Source organism: Cyanistes caeruleus, chromosome Z (genome assembly GCF_971803275.1).
Source record: "Cyanistes caeruleus chromosome Z, bCyaCae1.hap1.1, whole genome shotgun sequence".
Classification (NCBI taxonomy): Eukaryota; Metazoa; Chordata; class Aves; order Passeriformes; family Paridae; genus Cyanistes; species Cyanistes caeruleus.
Genome location: NC_141732.1, coordinates 68,982,420 through 69,001,261, shown reverse-complemented (window position 1 = coordinate 69,001,261; position 18,842 = coordinate 68,982,420). Strand labels below are relative to the sequence as shown.

The following is an 18,842-nucleotide window of genomic DNA, read 5'->3' as shown; positions in this document are numbered from 1 at the left end:
ACTTCCATTCAATCTGTCTGTGTTACAGTGCCCCCTGTTCTACCTCCTATACTCTCTCATGTCTCTTTATCAGTATGATGATGGCAACCTAATTAGCAAAACAAAAGTTTTTTTGGCTTTATATTTGTTTTGAGAAAGATTTCTTTAGTATAACTTAATCCCTAATTGTTGGAAATTGGCTATGTTGATGTTCCTCACAAGTTCTTCAATTATTTGTAAAAGAAGGATTATAGGACCTGGTAGAAGATCTTAATCAGACTTCATCTCCTTGTACACTAGAACACTGATTTAATTATGTATAGTTTGCTTATAATCTCTGCAGTCATTGTTTTGGTATTTGCAGAGTACCACTTTGCTTAATTGTCCCTGATTTACCACCCATTACATGATGAGCTCTCCACGAAAGCAACACAGATGGGCTGATGTGGAGGTTTATCTACAAAAAAGTCCTGTTAATTTCTCTGCATCCTGTTTTGTAGTTATATTGCATTACATCACATGTGGCTATCATGTTGTGTCAAGCGAGTAAAAGCCAATTGTTGGGAAGAACAAGGCAGCTGAGTAACCAGTGGTCTGATACGTCATGTGTGTACTCGCCTGTATAAGTTCAGACACGGTCAGGAGTGAGTGCATCCAGCAGCTGCATTGCTCCCCAACCACATTACATGTTACCAAAACTGCTCACAGGTCAGCAGGCAGAGAAATGTAGCATGTGCTGGCTGAAATGCAGATAGCTAAAGTCAAGAAGGGGAAAAATTGGAGAGTTAGAGACCTGTGAGTATTAGGACACCTTCTGAAGTCACACTTACTCTGGTGACGCCAAACTTACATAGTGAATGTCTTTGAAGAGGGGCCTCAAAGCAGTCTTTCTGCCAGACACAATAAGCCGGACCTTCTTTGTTCTCTCTAGGCTCTAAATGTTGTACCAGTCCAATAATGTGAAAGGAGCCATTGTCCAGTTTGAAATAGAGGGTACATTTCGTCTCCCGAGGTCTTCTGTTGGAAAAGCATGGAACATTTTGATCTGCAGGATGAAAGAGGAACACCTGCTGTTTGGGGAACTGCCAGTGTCTCCTAAGCTAACCCATCTCATTGCATGCTGGTGGTTAATGTTCTTTAGTGATAACCACTCAAATCAGGAGAGTTACATTTCTGTGAAACTGGCATGGCATTAAAATCATATCCATACATGCAAGCAAGTCTGTTTATCTGAATATGAATATGAGATCTAACATTCTCCTATATATGAATATATAGATACTTCATTTTCTGCATTGCTTCACTCCTGCCATCCTTATCAAACTCACATCCCGCTAAGGCAATAGAAAGTTTGACTGAAAAGAGATAAAATTATGACAGCATTTTGACCATAACACATGTTTATTTTGTAGTTTATGACTTCTAAGTTAGAAAATTGAGTTTGTGCAACACAGCTTGTTTGCTTACAGATTAGATTGTTTCCCCTGATACACAGTGAGTTCTCCTTTCTTTATTCCCAAATTATCTTTATGCCTTTCATTGTTCTTAGGCAAATTACACTTTTGTACATTCAACTAACAAAATTAGCTCTGAAATACTTTAAGACATATAATATAAAGGCAATAAGTAGAAGTATTGGAAATGATACAACTTCTAAAATTTTTAACTAACTTTACTCAGGGGTTTTGTTCATCTTCACCCTGGGGAAGGGAATAAAACTTTCTTTTTAAGAGACTGCTCCCTGGGCAAGGCCTGATGAACTCAACATCTTAATGGACTGAGAGCTGCCAGAAGATGCACAAGAAATAAATGACCAATAACAAATATTAATGCTTGATCATCCTCCCTGGTGTATATCTCAAAAAGCTCACTGAAAACACATGGAAATTTAGTTTACCTGTATTTTCAGTGAAACTTTGTGAACAGTGTTCAGTGTGCCCAGGTGGCCAAGAAGGGCAATTGCATCCTGCCCTGGATCAGCAACAGTGTGGCCAGAAGGAGCAGGGCAGGGATTGTCTCTCTGTATTCTGCCCTGGTGAAGCCACACCTCGAGTGCTGTGTTCACTTCTGGGCCCTTCAATTTAGGAAGGATGTTGAGATGCTTGAATGTGTGCAGAGGAGGGCCTGGAACACAAGCCCTATGAAGAATTGCTGAGTGAGCCTGGGTTGTTTAGCCTGGAAAAAAGAAGGCTCAGGGGAGACCTTGTCACTCTCTACAACTCCTTGAAAAGAGGTTTTAGTCAGTGGTGGGTTGGTCTCTTCTCCTAGGTGACCACTGACAGAACAAGAGAACATGATCTTTAACTGCACCAGGGGAAATTTAGGCTACATATTAGGAAGAAATTTTTCACTTAAAGAGTATTTGGGCACTGGAATCATCTGCCCAGGGAGGTGGTGGAGTCACCATCCCTGAATGTGTTTAAAAAAAGACAGGAGTGGCACACTGTCATGGTTTAGTTGAAAAGGCTTGATGATCTCAAAGGTCTTTTCCAACCTTGTTAATTCTGTGATGCTGTGATTCAGTGAGCTGAAAATTGCTACAAATGCTGGAAGCCAAGTTAATGCTGCCCTCTCCAGCACTGTCAAGGTGTGAGCAGGATGAAGCTGAACATCTAATGCCCAGCCACTGGCTGCCAAAAGGTCATTGAAATGGATGATGGGTGCAAGCTAAGAGCATTTTATGAGAAATGAATGGCCACGGAGGTCCTGGCTGATTCCCTTGGTGAGGAGTGGGAGGGATATGTTGTCTGGATCAGTGGTTGCAATGACAAAGGCTTCTCCATGAAGCAGGGTGTCCTGCCTCACAGATGTGTGTCTGCTTTCTGCTCAGCAAGGGCCATTCCTGCTGTCACCACAAAGGAACTGGAGAGAGAAAGTGCAAATTCTTTCTCGGTTGCATCATTGATGCAAACTTGAGTGTCCTGAACTCTGTCATAGTGAAAAAGGGTGAAAAGGGCATTCTGGAGCTGGCTGACTCAGTCCTGTCATCTTGGTCCCAAGAGGACCAGCAGAAGCCACAAGCTGTTAAACCTGTCTAAGGATAACTTTTGCTAGTATGTTGTGAGGAAGCCTCTGAAGAAAGCGGGGTAAGTTACCCAGAACCAAGGTTCCTAAGATCCAGTGACTGGGAACTCCTCGAGTGCTGCAGCATAAGCTCAGGCATAATGCTCTGAAGAAGCTCAAAAGAACAAGGAGGAAGCAGCAGAATACAAAGCCCTTGGCTCAGAGAATGAAGGAAGCCAATGAGAAATGCCAGGAGCAGACTGTGAACTGGAGCTGGCTTTCTTCATTGAGAGCTTCTATGTCTACGTCTGAATCAAGGCAGAAGCAAAGATACTGTATGTGATATTAAAAAGATATTGTACATGGTGTTACCAATAAATCCCATTTGTGGTGAACTTTAAAAAAAATCCCAACACTAAAACCAAAGTAAAATCATCACAACATAGGACAAAAATGAACAATATAAGCAAAATGTGCTCCTTGATCCTTCACCACAATTATAAGAAAAATTCCCAATGGTCATTTTACTCTATAACACTTAATACTTTTCAATACTTGTTTTGCCTGTTACTTCTCCCAGTTAGTATCCTTACCTCAAAATCTTCATGACTGTCCACATTCTCCAGTAGGAAGAATCTGGGCAGATGCCAGGCTCCCACCAAAGCCACTTTCTCTCTCTCCTTTCCACAGCTGGACAGAGTAGAGAAAATTTAACAAAGGGTTCATGGGTTAAGGAAGGACCTGTAAAGATTACACATCAAATATTGTCATGGGCAAAACAAGATCAACTTAGAGATAAGAACTGAATTTTTACTAAAAAAATCAGAGCAGGTTAATGAGAAGTAAAATAGGTCCTTAGAAACACCTTCCCCCACCCTATTCCCTCCTTCCCAGCCCGACCCCCTTCCCCAGCAGCACTAGGAGACAGGGAGTGGGGGTTGTGGGCAGTTCATCACCTGGTGCTTCTCTCACTGCTGAGGGAGAGGAGTCATTCCCCTGCTGCACTGTAGAGTCCCTCCCACAGGAGACAGTTCTCCATGAACTTCTCCAGTGTGAGTCCATCCCATGGGCACCAGCTCCCTGCAAACTGCTGCAATGTGAGTCCATCCTATAGGCACCGGCACCCCTCAAACCGCTGCAGTAGTGGGTCACTCTTCCGTGAGGTGCAGTCCTTCAAGGACAGGCTGCTCCAGCCTGGGAGCAGGGCCCTCTTCCCACAGGTCTCCCACAGGCTCCCAGGCTCCTCTCAGGCACCCACCTGCTCTGGTGTGGGCTCCTCCAGGGGCTGCAGGTGGATCTCTGCATCCCTGTGGACCTCCCTGTGCTGCAGGGGCACAGCTGCTGCAGCAGGGACTGCACCAGGGGCTGCAGCAGGGGCTGCAGGGGAATCTCTGCTCTGGTGCCTGGAGCACCTCCTGCCCCTCCTCCTTCACTGACCCTGTGTCTGCAGGGATGTTCCTCTCATGTGTTCTCACCCCACTCTGCTCTGTCAGGAATTAAAAATGCACCACAAACTTTGTTTTCATTTCTTCATAAATACATTCTCACAGAGACATTACCACTATTTCTAATTAGCCCAGCCTTCACCACTGGCATGTCCATCTCTGAAGCCACCAGGGACTGGCTCTGCCACCACAGTAGAAGCTTCTGGCAGCTTCTCACAGAAGCTACCCCTGTAGTCCCCCCACTAACAAAACCAGGCAATGTAAAACCAATCCAACTGCAAATCATATTTGTAATGCACATATTCATAGTTTTAAACACTGAAACTCTTTTGTAGAAATGCATGTCTTACAGAACCACTGTTGCCAAAGAAGGGGATTCTGATGCAGTGATGGGTAGAAGATGCTGCTTGACTAGATGATCATTGTGGGTTATTTCCAATTGAATAATTTTCTAGTCTGCTCTGCTCTACTGTCCTCTACTCTGCTCTGCTCTATTCTATCCTACTCTACCCTACTCTGGTTTAGTCTCCTTAGCTTCCTACCTGGAATAAAATTATTCCAGATGATGATTAACCTGAATGACTGTAAAAGTGAATACTGGGAGTAGGAGGTTTTGTTTATGCTTTGATAGTACCTATTGTTTCCAATATGGTGAAATTCATTCCAGTGGTTGAAGAACTGGGACCAGTTCAAAATGTGCAGTCTGATTCTCTAACAGTAATCCTTTGCCTGTGCATTCACAGCCAGTAGCAGAAATAATCTGGATGTGGTTTGTCCTGTTTGCCTCATCTTGTTACCAGTCATAGATCAGAGGACTCTGCTTACCTCATTTGGTAGAACTTAGTGCGGAATATTTCTGTTTAATGTACAGATAAAATATATTATTAACAGATGACTGGTATATATGTTAGAGTGGAAAGACTTACACACATTCTGTCTCAGTTCTGCATGCTTTCTTGGTTGCAAGTGTGTATGCCTCATTGCCTCTACTCATTTGCATCTAATTTTTCTATATGCTGATGCAATGTGCAAAGCCCATTGATAAGTAACTGCTGCAGAGCATATGGAGTGAGGCCAGCTAGTCAGCCAGGGCACATATTCATCTCTGGTGCACACACATTAGATTTCATAACTGCCTGCCAGGACTTCTGGGTTACAATCACAGCAAAGGAAGACAGAGTACAAAAAGATTTAGGTAAGTGCACTCAGCTCAGTAGAGAGACTTTGTAAACCAAAGGTTGCTTATGCTGTTTTTAAGTGATGGAAAAATATTGTATTGAAAAGGCAGATATATGAGTCTGTTGTCTTAATGGTTTAAAGATATCTGTTCTCAGCCTTGCTGAAATAACAAGTAACTGTAATGATTTGGTTGCTTTTACTATATTTCTTCATGAACTGGTGAATTTTAATAGCTAAAAAGCATAAACCATTGTTTAGGCAGAATTTGCTATGTCAAGTGCAGAAAAGCGCAGATACTTTCTATGAAATAGAAGTGAAGATCCCCTTACTATTTAAACTTTCCATTCCCAGCCCAGAGTCCTGCAAAGCACAGTTCAGCACTCTGAGAAGTGGCAGAAGTAGATTATGTACATGAAAAACACATGGTCATAGAATCATGAATTTGAAGGCACCAAAAAGGATCATTGAGTCCATCTCCAGGAAAGCCCCAATAATCCCACCATGTGCCTGAGAGAATTGTCCAAGTGCTTCATGAGCTCTGCCAGGCTGGTGCTGTGACCACTTCCCTGGGGTGTCTGTTCCAGTGCCCAAAAAGCCTCTGAGTAAAAATGTTTATGCATGTTTCTTGTTTCAAGGTGCTGAATTGCATTTTTAAAAGTAGTCTAAGAATACACATAGGACACTAATCTCAGAAGTTTTGCAGTCAGTGGAGGTAGACTAAGTCCTAAATAGAGTGTATCTTACCTGTGCACATCTCTTTGGCTTTTCCAGTAAGGCAGATACAAGATTCGTATTTCCAAAAGGGAAAAGTTTGACTTCAAAACAATTCAGTCATTAAAATGTCCATGCAAAAAAGGTCTTAAACCTTTGTCCTGGAAAAAATTATGAATACAAGTCAGTTTGCAAAGGTAGAACTGGGCTTTATCTGCTTTATTTGTTTCATTACGTAGTAAGGGACTAAATAAAGGTCTTCACTTGGTTTTAAGTTTTGTGTATCATTTGGACAGCATTTGCCATCTCCAGACTGACACTTGCATTTTCTGCACAGGATGAACATTAACATCACTTCAGATTTAAGTGTTGTGAATTGGGAGGGGTGGCAAGATCTGAATTGTTGTGTGTGAAGAGGGAAAAAAACTATATGAACTGAATATGCCATTTATGTCTTTTCAGGCTCTGAGGAGATAGGAAGCGGGAGCTATGGGCATCGGTACATCACAGACACAGTGACTGGTGATGGTGATGGATTTGATATTGATGATTCAGACTACGACATTTATATAGAAGAGGTGAATGTTATAATTTCTCTTTGGCACTTCTGTTTTCTTTATAGTCTGGATATTTTAAAGTGTCTGATCCTGTGAGGAAGTTTAATATCTGATTTTAAATACTTAGATATAGTGATGTAGTCACTTCTTTTTCTTCATTGAGGATGAGTTCATTGCCTCAGATCTGTATCTTGAAAGGTATCAATTTCATTTCCCCATTGCATTTTAGTTTTACTGAATTAGTGTTTCTTTACTTCCTTTCAGCTCAGACCACTTCCTGCTATTAAAGGAGGCAACAGGAAATTTCTGGTTGAAACTAAGGTCACACCAGAGTCTAGTTCCAGGCTCCTGTCACGGGTCCTTACAACCACTTCTGAACCCACTCCTTCCACTCCTACCAGCACACGACCTTCCACCACAGCGAGGGCGAGCACGGTGTGGGCAGCGAGGAGGGGCAGCGTGTCCTCTGCCGCGCGCCTCTTTGACCTGTCCTGCGACGAGGCCGTGTGCTCTGCAGACAGCTTTTGCATCAACGACTACGACCGGGGCGGCTCACGCTGCCACTGCAACCTGGGCAAAGGAGGGGACACGTGTGAGGAAGGTAGGCTTCTGTGTGCCCACTGCTGCTGGCTGCTCTTTGTCTGGGTCAAGGAGCAGCTTAGCAAAGAACCCACCAGTGTGCACTTTGGGAATAGCCAGCTGGGCTTTGTGGATCCCTACCAGCAGCAAATTGCAGTTCAGACATCACTCCCTTTGCTTTTTTTTTCCCTTGGTGAGGTGGGGAAAAGTTATTCCTTAATAAAGCTGAATGCAGAACCTGTGTAAAGATGCACAGGGGAGGTTAATCCTCCTTTCCCCACCTGAGAGTCAGGGGTTGATGGAGCAGGTATGTTGCTAATCACCCAGGTGTGGCAGGATCCAATCATGGCACCCTCAGCTGGAAGCTGAAGACATTCAGCTTTTTGTCATTTGTCTTTTGGCAGCAGCTGAAGCCCTGAACCACCCCCATTTTCTGTGTGGTCCAGATGATGTTGGTCCCACAGCAGACATGTGAGAGAACTCCCATTGTAAAAATACCTCCAGAGGAGCTTTCCCCATGGTCTGCAGGTCTGCAGTGCCACACTCATGTCAGGCAAACTGAGGCAAGGGAGGAACAAAATCTCATCCCCATTTCAAAAAGCATGTCCTGAAGGCTGAGTCCACGTGTGGAAGTGTGTTTGTCAGGACTTGCCACCCATGCTATTGCCTTTTTTCAGGGCAGCTGAGGCATGGCAAGAACTTCCTGAGCTGAAGGAAGTACTCCTGCTTCTTCTTCCCTTGTCTTCCTGTTCTTTCCCTCTAATGACCTAAACTCTCCCTTTCACAGGGTTAACACTGAGCAGATCACCTGGTGAGCCAGTCTGGCTTTCTCACCAGGCGATAAGTACATCACTTTTTTCCCCTTGAAGTAATTTTTCTTCTGGTTTGGTGACCAAGAGGTCAGATGTATGCCAGGGCTCACAAAAAGAAGATATCCACTGGTTGTGGTGCTGTTCCCCCAGTTAAGAAGGAGTTGATCTCTCCATCCCTCTGCATGCTGATCTGATCTGCCAAAACCTTGTCATACAGCAGGGCATGAGAGAGCCATGTTTCTTCTACAGGGTCACGTCATCTTGCACAGTGTCATGCATCAGGGATGCAGACACTGAGGGTGCTTTATCTTCTTCAAACTGGAGTGCTGGAACAAAGAGAGCTCCTTCTGAAAACAATCTGTTGTGACTCAGTGGCATGGAACAGCTGCAGATATGATTTTAGGCCTTGATCAAGTATGAAGAGTTGAGGGTTTATTTGAACTGACAAGGCCATATACAACTTGTAAAGCAGTCTGTTAACATCAGTCCAAACCCTTCATTTTTCACAGGGGAGTGTTATTCCAGAGTAACCATAATGTGCCAATGCTCCCTTGTAGCGAGTTTGTCTTCAGCAGCCAATATTGTTAAAAATATGTTAATCTGAATGGAAACAGACTCTTCTTCACATTCAACAGCTGCATGGCACTCTGATCCATTCAGTTCTGCTTGTGATCAGGACATGAGATAACCATTCCCTGCTGAGGTTGCATTCAGGTTCATACCACCAGTCCCCTTCACCTCAACCTGAAATATGTATGCCTTGCAAGCAAAAATGCTGAGAGAACTCTATCCAGATTCAAAAACTGAGCAAGAAAAATGCACTCAGTATTCAAATAGCAAAGAGGAATAGGATTCCTCATCCTTCCTTCCTCATTAGATTTAAATCCACTGTAAATATAAAACTCAGGCCTGAAACTGTGTCTGTCCTCAGTGCTCCTTAGGAAGATAAGCTGCAAAGGTAATTTTACAGCTGGCAGTGGCTAGCAGTAAGACAGGTCTGATTTTCATTTTCTCTCAGGGTCAGGGTCTAACACAAGACAGCAAAGGGTGAGGGTTGATAATTGACAAGAAGAATAAAGAGAGCTACTGTTGCAGCCAGGGATGGAAAGATGTCTGCAGGGACTCTCTTCTCCCCATCACTCCTTTTAGCTTCTGCCCTGAGCTGACTTACAAGAAGTGCTGGAAGCTGCTGGGCTGTTATGAGACATCAAGTGATTCTCCAGATGCTGGATACAGCAGCTACAGAGCAGTGACTAATGCTGCTTAAAGTCTGGACACATTTCCCACGTGTGTTTTTGTAGTCCTGCAGAACAGAAAATGACTTTGTCCTCTCGTTCTTAAATTAATTCTTAAAAGAAAGTAAATATAAAGTTGATGGGTTCTCTCTTCTATAACAAGGATGAGAACCTGGAGAAATTTCCTCTGAACTCTCTGATTGAACTGTTGAGCATTATTTGCCTCAGTATACTGTTTCTTTCCAAGTTCACCAGTGAATAAAGGAATTAGCTGTAAAAAGTGGTGGAAGGACAAGGGAATAGGTTAACTGATTGCTGACTGCTGCTGACTAATGGCTGTCTCTAGAGGAACTCTGCCTTTCATTGGCACCTGATGTTATCTAGTACTAAATGTATATATTGATTTTTATACGGAAGGAAACTGCTACATAACATGCTTCCCTCTTTGTTTTTCAGACATTAGTATCCAGTATCCTCAGTTCTCTGGCTACTCATACATCACCTTTGAACCGCTGAAAAAGTCCTACCAGACATTTCAAATTACCGTTGAATTCAAGGTGAGTTTAAGCAATTCTCACACTTGGAGTTTTAAATTTTATTTACTTACTCTGATGTGGTGAACAATAGAACAGTAACTTAGCTTCTGTTAGCTTCAGTGTAATTGTGGTGAACATGTGCATAAACCTCCATCTGCAAAGGTCTGGCTTAACCCTCAGTGAATGTAAATGGAGTTTGTAGGCAGCTGAAGGGTTTTCATCCATTGTTGGTATGCACTGCATGAGAGAATCCCTGGGACTAGTAATTGTGGACTAGCAGCGATGTACATTGGCAAGGTTATAGTCACGTGGAGGAGCTACAGGCTGAAGAACACACAGAATTTTTGTGAATTAGGATTTGAAAGTGGTATGCAGTATTTTTGTGGACAAAGGTTTATGATCCTGTCATACAGAGCAAAACACTGCCCTATATGTAGTATTCCATCCCCTCCCTGCAGGATTTAAGGATGGACATTATTTCCTCCCTGCTGAAGTCTGGAACACGGGCTACTAATGCATTCAGGATACCATGGTAGTTAAAATGCAGGTCTAAAGTGGGGATACATCCCATGCATGGCTTGTGTTGGTGATGTCTGTTCATTATGGACAGAACATATAGGGCTGCCTCTAGGGAGGATGGCCAAGCTCTTGGATGCATCCCACCCCCACATAAAGCAGACTGACCAGCCTCACAGTCTGGGAAGGAGACTGCTACTAAAGCAGCAATCAGTTGACTCAGTGGTGATCTTACACTCCTCTTGCAATTTGTCATTTTAAAAAGCAGGATGGCTGTGTCAGCCACTGTGTCAGCTGCTACGAGCATATGGAGAAATGCTGCCAGCACAGGTTGTTTGGCTTGAGGAGTGTCAGTCTCATGGAACGTGTGAAGTAGGGTTGTATGTATTTGTGCACAGTGAATCTGTTGTGTCTACACTTACCAGATTTGCTAGGACATTCTTGCTAGGCTCTTTACTCAGAAGTCTTGTATGGGATACATCTGACAGCCTTTAATACTTCTAGGCTTTTTTTTCAGGTCTGATAGTGTCATACTTTTAGGGATGGTCTTCAATTGTTTAACCATTAAGGCAGTGATTTGCTAGGTTTTTCAAATGCAGGATTCAAAACTGATCAAACAATTTCTGATTCTGCAAGTTAAAAACCCATTCTGAAAAATGATTTCTCTTTTCTGGAGAAAAGCCCCCCCCACTGCTGCTTGCTTTTATCTGTAATTGTAAGGCTTTGATTTTTCGTGTTGACGCAATGATTGCAGGCTGAATCTGAAGATGGTTTGCTGCTGTACTGTGGAGAAAATGAACATGGCCGTGGTGATTTTATGTCACTGGCAATTATCCGACGTAGCCTCCAGTTCAGGTAAAACCTCCATCCTAAATCTGATGTAAAGAGAAGGGGCAATTTCTGCCTCCTGGGACTGCTATAAGTGATGAATATCTCCAGTGTCTTTGACTTCTGCCCCATAGAGTGCACCAAATGGACAGTATAATTTAATTCAAGAGTTCTTCAATACTTTTCTCTCTCTTCCTTCTTTAGTGTGTGAACATGTGCCCTGTTGAGCTCTTTTATTCAGGCCTCAGTGTAAAGGCAAAATGATCAGTTTTCTTTAAGGCATTTGTCTGGGGCTCTTAGCTATATTACCAGAAATGTCAGTGAGCCACTGTATTTGCTAAGCTGTTGGTATATTGATGGCATATTGAGTTAGTGTTTTTATTTCACAGAAAAAGACTTACAGATAATGTAGCAAAACAAAGGATGCAATGCCAGCAAGGGGACAGGAACTTCATCTTATATACCTTGTTTAGATGATTCCTTGTTTAGTTTTTTTTAAATGAAGTTGGAGAGTGTTTCTTGCAGTCTGATAGATATGAGGCAAGTGAAAGAGTATTTCCAGGATCTCCTTACTTGGGAGGGTGAGTCCTTTGAAAGTGGGGAATAACAAAATGGATAATGTGTCTTAGTTGTGTTTCTTCACCTGCACTGCATTATAGTCAGGGAAAATGGTACATTTGTGCACATTCAGGTCCTGGAGGCCTTCCTGTCAATCAGTGCTGAGTTTCAAATAGACTAGCAGAGTTATTAATGTAGCACTGCCTTTCACCAGGGAGCTAGAAAAATTCCCAGGAGAAATTACTGTGATAGCAGGAGCTCAGATTGTAATACCCTCCGTCTTGAAGCAGTTTCAGCTATTGGCAAGCTTAGCAGTGCACTCGATATGGACAAAGAATGCAAAATCTTCTCCACATTCGAAAGACTGATAGTGAAGTTTGAAACTTGGAACAGATCTGACGTAGACTTGTCTGATTTTCCTTTGCTAATATGCAGTGCAGAACAGAGAGATTCCTGAGTGCAAAAAGGGTATTTGGAATCTAAAATCTACTTTTGGTTATTTGATTAATATAAGATCATCACCTTTCCCTCTCTGTCACATGCTCCCAGGTTCAACTGTGGCACTGGAGTTGGAATCATAACGAGTGAAAACAAAATCAAGCTGGGGAACTGGCACAGTGTCACATTGTTCAGAGATGGGGTGAATGGCTGGCTCAGAATGGACAACAACGCTCCAGTGACAGGAAAATCTCAGGTTGGTAATCCTGCCCCTGTGGCTTGATCTTGGGGGACCTCAAAGTTATGATAAAGTTTCTTTTCTTGCCATCAGAAGCATGATCAGATTAATAAGGTGCAGTTTCATTAATTGGTGTTAGAACATTTAGTGAACTAGGATCAGAGTACAAGTTACTCTTCCAAATATGTCATCTAGAAATCACAGAGATAAATATCTCAGGGCTGAATCCCCTCACTTTTCCCTGTTGTGCACAGTTTCCCTGTTGTGCTCTATGTATGCTCTGCCACCCTTCTGTACCCTATGTCAGGCTCAAATTCAGGCTGTTAGAAGTTTACTAGATTGTACAGCTGCTGTCCCTGATTGCTTTTTTTTTTTTTTTTCCAAGCCTCAGAGATCTGCACTGCTCCCTCAGACATAAAAACTAGATGCATAGTGTATATAAGTATATATTTATGTATAATATGCATATACCCACACAAAATTTGTGCACAGAGGTGTAATTAAATGCATATTCTGGAAAAAGATGTAAGCATAGCAATGGAAATAGACATTCTGCCCTGACTTATGTTAACACCAGCAAGTTCATACAAAGCTGACAAGGTAAAATATAATACAGGAAGATTCTTTGACTTGCTCATCTGTTGCTGAGCCAGAAAACAAAATTAAGGCACTAGAAGAAAAAGCAATTTCAAATTGTTTCAGATGTCTTTCCTTTGATAGCCATCCCTAGCCCTGAAAGAAAGCAGCTTCAGATGTCTTATTACTTCCCACTTTCATGTGCAGGCACTGAAGGGAAAAAAATTGCAGTACATTGAGTTCTCATCAGCTGGAAATGACAGAGGAAAGAATTTCAGCGTGGCATGTGCTGCTGTTACCAATGCTATGAGGCCATGCATAGGGCAGATGTGAATCAGGAGAGATATGGACAGTTTCTACAGTGTACTGTGCAAGTGAACACCTGCAGACTCAGTAACTGCAGCTTATTTAGCCTGGCAAAATACAGGCTATGGTGACAGAATTTATTGTTATAAACGCTGTGAGGGCAGGGCAGGGGAGAAAAATCCTAAAAGATTTTAGGCTAGAGGTCAGTGCTGCCAAAAGCACAGGTTGGTAAAAACTGGCCCTGCATAACTGAGAATTTTAAATGTTTTCTTCTAAAGGTCCATGGGGTTTTGAAAGAACTGTTGAGTAAGAGGCAAAAATCAGATTTTGATCAGTTTGTGGAAGGAATTTTGACTCAGTTGACCAGAGTAGCCTGGAGTTTGGGTCAGTGGTCCAAAATGGTTCTGTTGGTTTTTGATGTTTTTTGTTCTTTCCTGTGCACTGTAGCAGTTTTAGTAAACTTGTGTATGGAGGTTTCTTTAAATTTGTTAAAGAGATGGGCAGTACATTTAGCAATGGCAAAGTAAGCAGAACCCTGCTGAAATCGTTACTTTACTGGCTTTTGCCTTTTCTCTTTTTTTTTCTCCTTCTTTTTCTAATTTCATTATTATTCAATGCTGAACACTTGTTGGGTTCTGTCTGAAAGACAACACTTCATTGGTCTGTCCCTCAGGGCTTAGGGTTTAGAAGACAAATATTTTTTGGGAAAAGAAAAGGAAGAAATTGCAGCAAAAGACAGACCACGCCTTCTCCTCAGAACAGTGATTTTTAGCCTTTTTTATTGTGTTTTTAGTTCATGTTATCGTGATGGGATGCAGGTGAAAAAGATTGATTTCAAATGGTGGACTGATTTGGGGAATGACTAACAGGAAAGAATTACCAATGAACAAGCTACCTATTCTCTGACACAGTTCTTCGCAGAGGAAAAAAAATTGATTGCAAACCACTGTGGCTTAATGAGTTCTCCTGGGTTGTATCTGTTACACAGCGTGCTGTGCTCTGCTCCCCTTTCAGGGCCAATACAGCAAAATCACCTTCCAGACTCCCTTCTACGTTGGCGGTGCTCCCAGCGTGTACTGGCTGGTCAGGGCCGCCGGCACCAACCGCGGGTTCCAGGGCTGTGTCCAGTCACTCAGCATCAACGGCAAGATAATCGATATGAGACCCTGGCCATTAGGGAAAGCTCTCAGTGGTGCTGACGTTGGTGAGTGTGATGGTGTGGGGTCTTCTATCAGTGACCTGGGGTTACCTTTAATCCTATTGGAACGAATTGAGCGATGGTCCTGCTTTGAGAGATGGAAGATGCAGTCTCTGTTTCTGTCCTGGTTTTCCTCTGTTCCTTTGCTCATTGCTCTTGCTGGGTCTGTAGCGGGACAGTTCCTCACACTGTGCAAGCAAGCCCTTTGTGGACACGCTTCCTGTGCACAATAAATAGCAAACCCATTTTCATGAGTGAACAGTAAGATCTGTGTTGCAGATATCATTACAACTGCACCAGTGTTTCTGCCAGCATCTCTCAGGGCACCTCTTCATGCCCCTGACTGACACAGTCATGTCATCAGAAATCAATGGTATGTATGCTGAGCTTGCATTGGAAAAAATATGGGCCCAACAAAATGTGTTTTGCCTAGAGACATCGCTGCACTTGTTCGAAGTAATACATGGATCTCTCAGACCCACAGCAGTCCTGTGGATATTACAGAGGACTTTCTGTGTTACACCCAATCACTGCTGAAGCATATAGGCTTTCCTGTATACCATTCTTTGTTTTGCTATCCAGAGTCATGGTATGATTTAAAAATAGCTTGGAATAAACACTTCCAGCAGCTTTATGAAGTGTTATAATAACATTATTTCCCCTTCACAGAGTAAAAGATGGAGAATTAGGGAAGCTAATTAACTAGTCTTGTTTTATTTATTAATGTATTTCATCCATTTAATGGGCACTTGAAAAAAGGCAAGGCAACAAAATACTTGCTTTAATGATCTCCCAGTCTAAACAGTATAAGAGTAAACGCAAGACAGAAGGCAAGAGGTAACAGTGAGAAATAGATTCCATGCCACCAAACTCTCCCAGCCATGCTTCAGCCACAAAGCCATCTTTCTTCTCTTCTGTATCTGTGCATTTGACATCCCAAGAAAGAAATGATTCATGAGAAACTTCTTAACAATTGCTCTGTATTCTCTAGATAACATGGCCAAACTTCTGTGCAGTATAGGGGTAGAACAGACTGGCTCAAGAAACAGTTGCTGCAAAGAGTATGATTTTGGAAGCAGAGTGTAATTTCATGATAGAGTGAGAATCTATGGAATTTAGACAGATGAAAGCCCTGCTGAACTTCTCTAGCCCTAATCTCTATTGCCTTTTGGGATGCAGCTAGCTTCATTCCCATCCATGAATGCTCCACATACTACTGCATTAACAATCAACATCAATGAAAATAAATGCTATGCTCTGCCATGTGTGACTTGAAACTGACTGATAAAGCCTTACTGTCCTTGTGTGACTGCACACATTTATATGAAACTGTATCAGAAGAGACTTGCAAACAATAGGTCATGTTAGTACAACTTGAAATAAAAAAAATGCAAGCAAACTCTGCTAGGGTTTAGGAGTTACTTTTGCCAGTGAGTCACTTCGAGTTTCTTTTCTGTTGGCACACTATATGAATCAGGAGTGCTGTGCTACATGGCTCACAGAGGGTGGGGAGGGGTCCATCCATCTCTGTGCTCTCTCTTCTGGCTACAGCAGAGGTGCCACTGGTCCTGAGCTGAGGGATCAACAGAGGAGACACCACATGTGGACTGGAGTGGGCATGGCAGGATCTGGGACTCCTGCTGCAGCTTCTCTCCTTCTTCATCTGCCATTGCAGCCAAGCACATGCAGCCACCACACTTGCAGTTTGCCTCTTCAGCACAGTCACCTATGCTGGCCCAAAGGCTGTGAAAGGTCACTGGGACATTGGGAGAGCAGCCTGTCCTTAAATACCAAGACTGCTCTAGTTCAATCTGTTTCTCAAACCAGGGGGTCCCATGACTGGTCCTACTGCTGTGGTCTTCCTTGCTCTTTTTTCTTTCTCAAAAACTTTGTTTAACTCTGATCTGTATGAACAAACTGCCAACATTGATTAACACCAGAGCAGATGCAGCAAAGATGAGCATTATCTTGGTTTTCTGTTTGTGTCTTCACACTTGATGCATAGAGAGTCTTGTTTGCACAAGTCTGACTCTGTTTACTTGCCTGTAAAATAGAGCTAGTGCTATTCTGTCAGTGTCACAATAATTGGTGAGTATATGAGTGATCTGAGGGACAAGATAGCTGTCCTGCCTTGGTTCACCTGTGGCCATTACAGTGCAGACCAGAAAGTAGCTCAGTGAGCACTGCCAGCACCCTTGATCCCATGGCTGGGCTTGGCAGATGTAACTGTCCCCTTCCATGGAGAAGGAGCTTTTTTTCCCTTCCAGGGAACTGGTATGTTTTATCTGTGCTCCTCAGGTTAGCCCTGGAATTCTGTGTCATGGCTGCTGTACTCAGACCTTCCCTCCATGCAATGAAAATTGGTCCTGGCAGGAGATTTGTAGATGTGCAATGTGGGACAAGTCTGGGAGTTGTACCAGGTGACCTGCGAGTTGTTACTGCTTCTGCCCTGATTTAGTTAGAAAAGATTGATTTCCAGTGTGGAGAGCAGAGTGATTGGGATGGACCAGCACATCAGCTATTTATATCTGCATATTTGTTTGTGGTTTTCTTTCTGGCTTTGGGGTGGGAATTAAAACTGTACAAACACCAGTGCCTCACTGAAGATGTGTAGAGACCTACTCTTGAAACTGTCCTTACAATCAGAGTACTGTATTCAAACAAAAAATACAGCAATAGTTTTTCAAGACTTCTCTTAATCACCTCAACTTGCAAACTGCTCCTCACTGTTTATTGTCAGATCTGCCTCATGAAACCTTTGTAATCTCAGAGGTGATAATTCCATGTCTCTCAAAATAAATGTGTAATTCTTAGTTTGCTATAAAACACTAAGCCCCACCAAATGCTGTGCTTACCATTGAACACCACAAAAGTCTTTCTTGGTCTTTCTTACTTTATACAATCAGTTTGTTACTATTGACCAAGAGAGAGTTATTTGATCAGAAACTAAATGAGAAAATAAATTTGACGAGAACTTCAATCAGATGTACATTTGATGGTTGCATAGTCTGACTTCACAGATGTCAGTTTTACGAAGCAAATGAGAATTTATTTTTTCTACCACAGGTTCAGCTGAAATTCAGCAATAAGAAATAACCTCCTTGTTACTTAATTTTATGTGCCAGCACAGTAGAGATGCTTCTTAAAAAGCCCATATGTTGATGATATGGATCCCTTTTAGTGTGGACAAGAGGGTTGTAATTTTGGCTAACAAGATTAGTTGATGATGATTAACACCTCCCATGCTCAGCATGGCATGAATTTACGGTGAGCAAAGAAGCACTTAAGATAATTGAAATTAAACATGGCATGGTGCTTGTAAACAATTTAGAGAAATTTTTATCTTATGAGAAAACAGGAAGAAGAGCAGACAAGAAATACTCCAGGGAATGATTGAAAATTACATCTATAATGTTTTGCTTTTAAGATTTTTGCTACTTTTTGCTATTTATAAGGTGTCTTGCTGGTCTGATATCAAAAAATATATATGAATAATTGAATTCCCTTGTCTAAATTGCACACCATTTGACAAATTGCGAAAAAATCTAGGCAGAAGAGCAAATTGAATTGTGTTGGTTAGTAGCAGTGATCAATAGCCAAATAAATCTTTGACAAACTTCTCCAATAAATTGACTCTTGTGTTTAGATGAGTGTAGCAGTGGCATCTGTGATGAGGCAGCCTGCATCAACAGTGGCACCTGTACTGCAAGCAAAGCAGATTCTTACATTTGCCTTTGTCCTCTTGGATTTAAAGGTCATCATTGCGAGGAAGGTAAGTGGTTGCTGGGATGCCTCTATTTCTTTGTGTGTGTTATTTAGTGTACAATGTGTTTTCCACTTAGAGACACCCAAGGAGGCCTCATACAGTTACACTGGCAGAAGACAGTACTTGTTACTTCATCTTTTTGAAGTCACATACTGAAACCCTTCCCTTCCTGCTTTGGAGCTACATCCAGCTCCTATGTAATCTGTGATTTTCAAACCTCTTTCCTTGTTTAAACTAACTGTACATAAGCACCTTGAAATTCCTGTTCAGAAGTTTAAAAAGGTACCACTCCATGACTGCATGTTAATTCTAAAAAAAAAAATACCCACCTTTCTCCTGAAACCAGTGTCAGTTGTGTATTTTGAAATGTAAAGGACATAAT

The 18,842-nt window shown here is 42.3% G+C and overlaps 1 protein-coding gene and 1 pseudogene across 2 annotated transcripts in view; both read left to right on the top strand.

The window, feature by feature from the left end:
• EGFLAM (EGF like, fibronectin type III and laminin G domains) overlaps window positions 1–18,842 on the top strand; it is a 73,405-nt gene that overhangs the window by 34,617 nt on the left and 19,946 nt on the right. For both annotated transcript variants that reach the window (XM_023943885.2, XM_086867295.1), the window contains exons 8-14: window positions 6,780–6,895; window positions 7,139–7,475; window positions 9,957–10,057; window positions 11,307–11,407; window positions 12,488–12,632; window positions 14,511–14,700; window positions 18,341–18,466. In XM_023943885.2, the coding sequence (XP_023799653.2) occupies window positions 6,780–6,895; window positions 7,139–7,475; window positions 9,957–10,057; window positions 11,307–11,407; window positions 12,488–12,632; window positions 14,511–14,700; window positions 18,341–18,466 (1,116 nt within the window). The remainder of the gene's footprint in view (window positions 1–6,779; window positions 6,896–7,138; window positions 7,476–9,956; window positions 10,058–11,306; window positions 11,408–12,487; window positions 12,633–14,510; window positions 14,701–18,340; window positions 18,467–18,842) is intronic.
• LOC111941113 (small ribosomal subunit protein eS6 pseudogene) lies at window positions 918–3,225 on the top strand (annotated as a pseudogene).